The sequence below is a fragment of the Macaca thibetana genome, chromosome 1 (assembly GCF_024542745.1).
Source record: "Macaca thibetana thibetana isolate TM-01 chromosome 1, ASM2454274v1, whole genome shotgun sequence".
NCBI lineage: Eukaryota > Metazoa > Chordata > Mammalia > Primates > Cercopithecidae > Macaca > Macaca thibetana.
This window is the reverse complement of record NC_065578.1, coordinates 124,520,145-124,529,778: the sequence shown is the minus strand read 5'-3', so window position 1 is coordinate 124,529,778 and position 9,634 is coordinate 124,520,145. Positions and strand designations below refer to the sequence as shown.

The following is a 9,634-nucleotide window of genomic DNA, read 5'->3' as shown; positions in this document are numbered from 1 at the left end:
CAGTAGTTTGGTTTTTGGATTTTGTCTTTGCGGCTGTCCTCAGTTTACAGAAAAGTTTGAGAGAGAGGGGTGGCAGTCGTCCCTTGACAATAATCCCATGGCAATTGATTTGGCAATACTCACCACTGTTTACTGTTAAATATCTTCTTAAATATCTTCCCTGTGGAGCAATAGACAGCCCCAACTCCTACAAACTTGTCTACAATTCTGACCCACACTCTGTCCTAATGCTCTTGCTTTTGTTTTTTGTTGTTTGTTGTTTGTTTGTTGAGACGGAGTCTCGCTCTGCCGCCCAGGCTGGAGTGCAGAGGCGCTATCTCGGCTCACTGCAAGCTCCAGCTCACTGCAAGCTCCGCCTCCCGGGTTCACGCCATTCTCTTGCCTCAGCCTCCCGAATAGCTGGGACTACAGGCGCCCGCCACCACGCCTGGCTAATTTTTTGTATTTTTAGTAGAGACGGGGTTTCAACGTGTTAGCCAGGATGGTCTCCATCTCCTGACCTCGTGATCCGCCCGCCTCGGCCTCCCAAAGTGCTGGGATTACAGGCCTGAGCCACCGCGCCCGGCCCACTATTGTTTTTAAGAGACCTTTCTGCCTATCTAACCTAAATGCCCAGAATGAGCTCATGAAAGACCCACGGACATGGACAGACTTCCTGAAGACTACTGTGCAAAACTTGTAAATCTACAAAGTCAAAAATCTTCAAGATTCACAGGACGGGGTGGAGAGGGCCGGGGGGAAAGAGGAGGGAAAAGAGGGAAAGGAGGGAGAGTGAGACTGCTTAAATCTCTGGAGAGGACGGTGGGTTTGATTCTTAAAGCGCAGTTCTGTGGTTAGCGGAGGCCGCCGTCCCAGGCCCAGCCGGGGAGGCGGGGCGGGGCGGGCGCGGAGGCTGTCTGACTAAGGCCTGGGCAAGGCTGGGCCGGGAAGGGCGTGGGTCGGGGAGAGGTTGCAGACCCGCACGCCGCGCGCACAGAGCTCTCAGCGCCGCTCCCAGCCACAGCCTCCCGCGCCTCGCTCAGCTCCAACATGGTAAGCCTCGCTTTTCTTCTTCTTCGTCTTCTTCGTACATGAAAAGAAAAAGAATTTTAAAAAACACACACATACTTCCCAGCCGACTTTATCTTTGACTTATGTGTGGACGTGGCAGGAAACTGCAGGAAAAATCAGCCTCGTGGGATGGAACTAAGGGAAGAAGGGATGGAAGGAAGAAGCCCTAAAATCATCCCTGTGGTGACAGCCTAGGGTAGCAGCGGAGGTTCTTTAGCCTTCCCAGTCACGACAAGGCCCGGGGCTGGGAAAGAGGAAGTGCTGGCAGCTCACCGCGCGGGGGCGGGGACCAGTCCTGGGTCCGTGCCTGCAGCCCCTCGCCCGTGCTCTCCCGGGAGCCCAGGGACGCCTAGGAGCAAGTTGAAGGCAAGGGGCTGGAAAGCTGCGAAGGGTCACTAGTTATTTCTGTAGACCAGAAAAGGGACATTTTAGAACTTGGTCGTCTAGTCCCAGGAAAAATCAAAGTTTCAGTAAGCAGCCGGCCGACGGCCAAGACCCAACGGGACTGAAACTTTAGCCCGTCGCCGCCGGCAGCACTGCGGCCAAGAATGTGGGAGGAACCCGGTCCCAGCTGAGCCCTCTCCTTCCTCTTCCTTTTACCCCACCATCTTTTTAGGGACTCACTCCGTAACTTATTTTTCTCTTCTTATCTCCTTTCATCTCCCGGTTGAACTCGTATTTTCCATAATTACACCTCCAAAATCTCTTTCTTTACCTCTCCTTAGTGAAGAGAGCCAGCAAACTTTGGCCTGCGGGCCAAGTCGGGTTTTCTGTTCTACCCACAAGCTAAGAATAAAATTTACGTTTGTAAATGGTTGAAAGAAATCAAAAGAAGAAAAATACTTTCTGACATGTGAAAATTATGTGGAAATCAAACTTCAGCGTCTATAAATGAAGTACTGGAACACAGCCACGCCCATTCCCTTCCATACTGTCTGGGGTTGCAGTCCTGCTACAGCAGGGACAGAAAGCTCCGGAGGGTGTTGGTTAAGAATGAGAAGACAATAGTTGAGGTTTTTAAAATTGCTACTTCCTTTTCATTGTATTTTTTTATTCTTTCCTCAAATGTTGAGCGCTTAGCATGCATTTTAAAAATTATTTCACAGTATCCGTTTATCATAATGTTTGCTCCTTGCTATCGCCATCCCCACCAAATAAGACTCCAAGAGTGCCATGAGGTGTGGCGAGCACCTGTTCTCTCCTTCAGCCACGGCTCCACCCTGGGCAGAGCTTTTCGGTCTCTGGGCGTCCTCAGGACCCATCTCCAAAGTGCCCTGGAGCTCTAAAGATTATGCCATTACATTTTAGTAATTTGATAATTGTATTTCTTTCTTTCACTTTGGAGAATTACCTCTGGGAGGAAATGCAAAGAGGTTTTAATTTTCTTGTGGCTGATAGCAACAGCAACAGTTTTCAAAAGAAGGTAATCTCTAAATTACATCAAGACTGATGTTAAGGAGAGAAAAATGTGTAACAGAAAGGCACTGTGAAACTGGAAAAGCAAAACTGTCTGCATTCTGGAAGGAAAAGGGGCAGGGGGAGAATCTGTAGTTCCAGAGAAAGGTGACAAAGCCCACGCTCCTCAGCCTGGTGTGGCCTGCCAGCCAGCCTCCTTCCTGTCATCTGATACCTTAGTAAGACAGGGAGATTTTAGGCCTGATATAAAGGGCATGTTGTAACAGAACAAACACATCTGTTTCTAGGCTGTGGTATTTTGTTTCTCCCCTAAAGGCCCCTGAACCTACCAACACTTTTCTTTTTTCTTCAGGAAAAGTTCAATTTAGGGCAAAACAAAAATAGTCATCCTCCAACCATGTGATTCTTGGGTAAAAGTCCACCACTGTTAGGGTTCAGGGGTTCTAATGCTGTAAGATGCAATGGGAGGCAGGATCTCAGCTAGGATCTCTGTAGCATAAAGGCTGTACAGGAAGGAGGGATCAATCTGCAGCTGTGTAGCTAAGGGCTCAGATCAGTTCTTAGCTCGTGTGAATTACGGAGTGAGAAACCCTGTAGCTCTGAGCTCCAGGAAGTCCATCCTAAGAACAAACGAAAGGCTAAATGCTAAATTGCAAATGTCACCATCCAAACATAAATCATTGTTAATGCTGGGAGGTGAAGTCTCAGAGGAAGGGTGTGGTCAGGCCGGTTTCCCAGGAAGTCTGTAATTGCGGCTTCTATCCACCAGAGGGAGCCCAACAGCTCCTCACTTTTGGGACCCCAAGTCCCTGCTGGAATAACCGGATGACTGGGCCCTGTAGAATTTCCCTGAAAAATTCTGCTGTGAGGAAAGATGAGCCCAGTACAAGATTTAAATATCTTACATTGTAGATGCTGTGTAAGCAACAACCTGAGAGCTTCCTGGTTTGGAGTGACCTCCAGAGAAGCTCCACCTTCTCTGTCACTATTTCTCACCAGGAAGTGGAAGCCTGCAAGGCTAAGGACTGCAGAACCGGACTGAGAGGCCCAGATTCCAGGGCTGGCTCTGTCATATCCATTCCCTTCTCCTGTCCGTTTTCTTACATCTAAGATTAATGATTCCTAACTCTTAAATATGAAAGCCATTTTCAAACATCTAAAAAGTTCTCTCTCCCACTGCATACACAATGATAGCTATGCTTTTAGTTTTCTCTAAGGAAATGTGTGAGTCCCAGGAATTTGGTATTTCTTTAAAAAGAACTGACATTTCATTAATCACAAAAGCCTCCATACACTCTTGGAAAGTTGGAAATTATTAACCTATAGACAGTGCTTGGTGTGCATATGGATTTGTGGATATAGAGTTACACATGTATTTATCCACACATTCTAAAAGTATGAGTAAACCTTGTCACCCTCACTCTCATCTAGGCAGTCTACTGCTTTTAAACATGCCGACAATGCCCCACATTTACCCTCCATATATTTCACCTGGAATAAACATGTGGAGGGGGTAGGACGGAAGGTCACAGAGTGTGACTTTTTGTGGTTGTCTTGAACCCCTCAGCCCCCTGAAAAAAATGACTCACTCTTTTGGGAAACTGCTTTGACCTGAAATAAGATTCCGTGGAGTTTTCTGCAGTATCCAGCCCTTGACATCTTCCCTTGTCTGAGCCCTACTTTTTTTTTCTCCAAAGGCAAAAGTCTCTAGCCCTACAGAAACTGAGCGGTGCATCGAGTCCCTGATTGCTGTTTTCCAGAAGTATGCCGGAAAGGATGGTTATAACTACACTCTCTCCAAGACGGAGTTCCTAAGCTTCATGAATACAGAACTGGCTGCCTTCACAAAGGTACTGGTCCCTGTCTCCCCCACTTCCCCAAAATACCCACAACATGAAACGAGACCCTGACAGAATGGCCAGGAATGAAAGACCAGCAACTGACGCCCCACACTCTTGCTTCATTTTAACTCACTCTAAGCCAGGAGTTTTTCCATTTAGGAAGAGAGATATATGAAATGGTATATGACATAATGGAATTGTTTTCAAATTTTATTCTTACACCCCAAAGGTTCTAGGGCAGCCCTGTCCAATAGAACTTTCTGCAGTGGTGGAAATACATTCTATATCTGCTCTATCCAGTATGGTAGCCACCAGCCACATGTGCCCACTGAGCACTTGAAATGTGGCTAGTGTGACTAACAGACTGACTTTCTAAATTAGTTAATTTAAATGTAAATGTAAATAGCCATATGTAACCAGTGGCTCTAAGTGTGTATCTGCGTTGGCAGCTTGGGCAAGTGGAGGATGAGAGTGATTAGGCAGGGCCTGTGGCCTTTTTCCACCTGGACCCGTTGCACTTTTATGCAGTTTATCTATTGGAGTTGCATGCAACACTTGAAAGAAGTGTTCCGCTGGCTTTACAAAACTGAATAGCCCCTAATGTCATAGAAAGAGCCCTGGACAAGGAGTGGGAAAACCTTTGGTCCAAGCCCCAGGTCTGCCCCTTAGGCAGGTCACTTCACCTCTTTTAGTCTGTTTCTGCATCTGGAAAATGGGAATATTAATAATCCCTATCCTGTACCTTATACTCCTGTGAGAATAAAATGTGGCAGCATATTTGAAAGCACCTTAGAAGATGCAATATAAAGGTATAATTATTATCATCTCTGCAGAACCAGAAGGACCCCGGCGTCCTTGACCGCATGATGAAGAGACTGGATACCAACAGTGATGGACAGCTAGATTTCTCAGAATTTCTGAATCTGATTGGTGGCCTAGCTATGGCTTGCCATGACTCCTTCCTCAAGGCTGTCCCTTCCCAGAAGCGGATCTGAGGACCCCCTGGGCCTGGCCTTCAAACGCATCCCCTTCCTTCCAGCCTTTCTGTCATCATCTCCATAGCCCACACATCCTCTGAGCCCAGCATACCAACCACCTCATGCAGGCCCCACCTGCCAATAGTAATAAAACAATGTCACTTTTTTAAAACATGAACTGGAGAGTTGGTGAATTTGTGCATGGGAGGGTGGAAAGTGGGAGGAATATAAATTAGATTGATAGAAGCTGCATAGTAAATAAGAAAAATGCATCTTGGGTGTATACATAATCATGACTAATAGTACAGCCAGATTCATTTCTAAATTGTTGACTGATGGAGAGATGTCACTTATTGTCATTGTTTACTCACTGCTACCCCTGTTGGCACTGTCAGATCCTGAGAATACAACCAGCAAGACAGACAAGGTCCTGCCTTCACTGAGTGTAACTTCTAGTTACAGGAGGAGAGAACAATGACTAAATAAACAAAGGACTATCAGAGTATAATAAATCCTAGGAAGGGCAGATTACAATTATGTTACAGATTCATGGGGACAATGAGAGGGCACTATTCTGAGGACATGCTATTTGTGCTGAGATAAGAAGAACTAGAAAGAGCAAACATTTGAAAAGAAGGAGAAGGCATTTAAAGAGAAGGAATGGGAAGGGCAGAGGTCCTCCAAAGATGAGAAGGATCTGGGTTGTTTGTGGAATAGAAAGGAGGCTCGTGTTGCCAAGGTCTTCATGTTTGGCTTAAGCTAGTGTTAACACTAGTTTTAATTTTCTAAACCCTCTGATAAAGCAGCAGGGAAAGAGAGCCCAGAAAGAAGGTAAGAAGACTGACCCAGGGTTAAACATGACAGATTAGAGGAGAGAGAAAGGGGCAGGTTTGTGCAATGTGCAATTATTCCTAAGAAGCACAGGGAAGAACTGATGTGTTTCCCGAAAACTTCTGATTCCTTATCCATTTATATGAGTTTTAACTAATTGGCAAAAATTTCTCTAGATCATGGTTTATTCCTTCATAAATTCAGTGAAATGGATTAGACCACATCTGAGGTCATTTTTGGCTCTGACATTCCAAAATGAAGGCCAGCGCCTTAGGGTGAGCCACTGCCTCAGCCGTTTACAGTTGTCTCAGCTATACCTGCAGCAACTGCAATTATCTTCAGCACATTTGAATCATCAAGTCTTTGAAAAGAATTCAATTTGACTTTCATAAAGATAAAAACTATCTCTTCACACCCATATTTTACTGGTTTATGGGATAATTAATTAAATTATACCTTACAAGAAAAACGGACCGGGTGCGATGGCTCACGCCTGTAATCCCAGCTACTTGGGAGGCTGAGGCAGGAGAGTCACTTGAACCCAGGAGGCGGAGGTTGCAGTGAGCCAAGATCGCACCACTGCACTCCAGCCTGGGCATCACAATGAGACTGTCTCAAATAAATAAATAAATAAACAAACCATGTTGTATTTGAGATGTGTTCCTTGTGTGTGCCTGCTCCTTGTTTTTGCAGCATCCATCTCCCCTTCTTCCTGAATCAAGCCCTGCTCTGCACTCCCCATCTCTTGGTGTTCTTAGTTTGGGTAGGGTTCTTCCCCAGTTCTAAGAGTCAAGGACACACCTATGCCGAAACTAATGAGTGCCCTGCATTCCTTTGGACACAGCAATTGGCCGAGGGTGGTCTTGTGATCTAAGCTGGTCAAAATAAAAGGAATCTCAGTACCTTCGCTGAAAATTCTGGGATAAAGGCAATTGCTTATTCCTCCTTCTCGGTGGATTGTAATCTGAGAGTTTGTAGCCTTAGACATGCCAATAGCCATCTCAAGACAACAGGGAAGGGATCTAAGAGTGGAGCCAACATTGGAGAAACGGAGCCAAGAAATTTTAAAAAGATACCAACTCCTAGTGCTACGCTAAGACCCTTGACCCACAGAAACTGTGAGACAGTGAAATTGTGTTGAGTAATTAAGTTTGTTGTAATTTGTTACACAATAACAGATAGCTAACACACAGTTGTAATTCTTAAGCTGTGCTAAAGCTAAAGCTGTGCCTTGACTGTGCAGCTATATGAGTCAATATGTCCCTGCTTTTGCTTAAAATAATTTAAATTGAATTTTCTATCACTTGCAACAATAAAAATCCTAGCTATGGGATATTAGGTTAAACAGATGAACTGGGAATTTGAGAAAGAGAGAGCCGAGCTGGAGATATAGAATAGTATGTCATCTGCACATAGACCAAAGTCATGAGTTTGGAGGTTACCCAGGGAAAATGAGCAGAGAAGAACTTCCCAAAACATGGTCTCTAATCCACCTGCATCAAAATCGTTTGGGGGGAGGGTGTTTTAAAGGGCAAATTAGGAAGTAAAGGCAGTACAAAGTAGTCTACTCCTTTGAAAAGGTTGTGAAGTGATGAGAAGGAAGAAGGTAGGATGTAGGGGTGGGACGGTATCTTCATAAATTTCTTCCGGTTCCCATTATGTCAGTGTTCCCATTCTAAGAGCTATCTTTACTCTTAAATTCTTGCAATACAGCTTGTGGTGAGCAAATGCTAAGATAACCCCCAATAATCCCCCATTCTCATATTTACATTCTTGTGCAATCTCCTCCCCCTGAGTGTGAGCAGGACCTATGACACGCTTCTAACCATTAGAATACAGCAAAAGTGATGGTATGTCACTTCCACAATTTGGTTACATAGGACTGTCTTCCATCTTGCCAGCAGGGTCTCTATTCCCTTCTCAGCTTGTACGTTTTAATGAAGCAAGTCTGGAGAGGCTGACATGGCAAAGAACTGAGGATGCCCCTGAGCAACAGCCAATTACAAGCTAATGTTCCCAGGCTAACAGCCCTCGAGGAACTGAATCCTGCCAACAACTATGTGAGTTTGGGAGCGATTCTTTCCCAGTTGAGCATCAGGTGAGACCCCAAGCCCTGGGCAACACCTTGACTGCAGCTTTCTAAGATACCCTGGGCTGTAAGCCCAGTTAAGGCATGCCCAGACCCTTGACCCACAGAAACTGTGAGACAGCGAAATTGTGTTGAGTGATTAAGTTTGTAGTAATTTGTTACACAATAATAGATAGCTAACACACACTTGTAATTCTTAAAATACATTCCCGATGATCCCCTAATAATTCCTGTAATGAATGTTATATTCCTTTACATTTTAAATCATCTTAAATTTATACTCTTCCTTAAAGGATTATCTGCTCTCTGCAACCAAAAAAGTAAAACAAAAGACTCCTCAACACTTCCACACCCTCAATTTGCTGCCTTAAATATTTCCCTTTCGTCAAAATTACTGCGCTTTTGTATGTGTCTACACCAAAGGCTTCTATTTGCTTTATTACCACTCAGTCCTGAACCCCTTGAGTTCTAACACTTGCCCTCAGCATTCTACTGAAACGTTTCCCCTACTAGTCACTGGCCCAGCAGCCTTTGTTCATCCTTCCTGACCATTGCATCATGCAATGGATATTTGAATCTATGTAATGTTTCAGACACTGTGCCAGGGCAAAGCAAAAAGAGTATGAGCGTTAGGAAGCTGCTGCAGTATCCAGATCAGAGGTGGTGGTGGCCAGGAGAGTGGGTGGCTGGGGATGGATTCAAAGGATATTTGGGTGAAGCGTCACATGGGCTTGGGGATTTGGTTGGATGTGAGGCATGAGAGAAAAGAGTCTGATGTCCAAGGGCAGGAGGAAAGGAAGGAAGCATCTAGCATGGGAAAAAGATGAAAGCCACAAGACTCAGCAAGCCAGTTTCTTCGTCCCGCTTTGTTCTAGCCACGCTGGCAGCCGAATGGATGATGCCAACCCACATTGAGGGTGGGTCTTCCTCTCCCAGTCGACTGACTCAAATGTGAATGTCCTCTGGCAACACCCTCATGGTAACACCCGGAAGCAATACTTTACCAGCTATCTAGGCATCCTTCAATCCAATCAAGTTGACACCTAATATTAACCATCACACTACCTGGTCTCTCTAATATGGGCACATTCCCAGGCCCTCATCTCTCTCTTTCTCTCTCTCTCTCCCTCTGCTTCTCAAGCTAGATCTTCTCTCCAAACTCAAACTGTGAATGCCCACTGGGCATTACTAACAGGACCAACACAATGTGCCCTCACTGGGCTCATTATCTCCTCCCCAAACCAACCCTTCCTGCTGGTGTCTCTCTCTACTACTCACTTTGCTTATAGGAGGTACTCCACAGGGGGTTGTTGATCTGAATCTTGAATTAGAAGCTTAGTACCATTAGATCTTACTTACCAAAACTTGAGGGCCCAAGTAAAGGATTTCTGGTTAGTTCCCTTTAGCCTGGTGTCTTAAAGCCATGGCCA

The 9,634-nt window shown here is 45.3% G+C and overlaps 2 protein-coding genes across 2 annotated transcripts in view; both read left to right on the top strand.

Annotated features, from left to right (window-relative positions):
* Window positions 1-734: 734 nt before the first annotated feature.
* The window catches only part of S100A10 (S100 calcium binding protein A10), an 87,735-nt gene continuing 78,835 nt past the window's right edge, over window positions 735-9,634 (top strand). Inside the window, exon 1 of the mRNA XM_050756220.1 lies at window positions 735-738. The gene's annotated coding sequence lies outside the window, so the exon portion shown is untranslated. The remainder of the gene's footprint in view (window positions 739-9,634) is intronic.
* Window positions 873-5,462, top strand: S100A11 (S100 calcium binding protein A11). Its single transcript, XM_050755858.1, has 3 exons — window positions 873-1,032; window positions 4,164-4,316; window positions 5,141-5,462. The coding sequence occupies exons 1-3, from the start codon at window positions 1,030-1,032 to the stop codon at window positions 5,300-5,302; spliced, it is 318 nt and encodes a 105-aa protein (XP_050611815.1). The 5' UTR covers window positions 873-1,029; the 3' UTR covers window positions 5,303-5,462.

Excerpts from the sequence above, each read along its gene's own strand:
- S100A11 (XM_050755858.1), top strand. Across the intron at positions 4,317-5,140 it reads AACTGGCTGCCTTCACAAAG|AACCAGAAGGACCCCGGCGT; the intron begins GTACTGGTCCCT and ends TCATCTCTGCAG.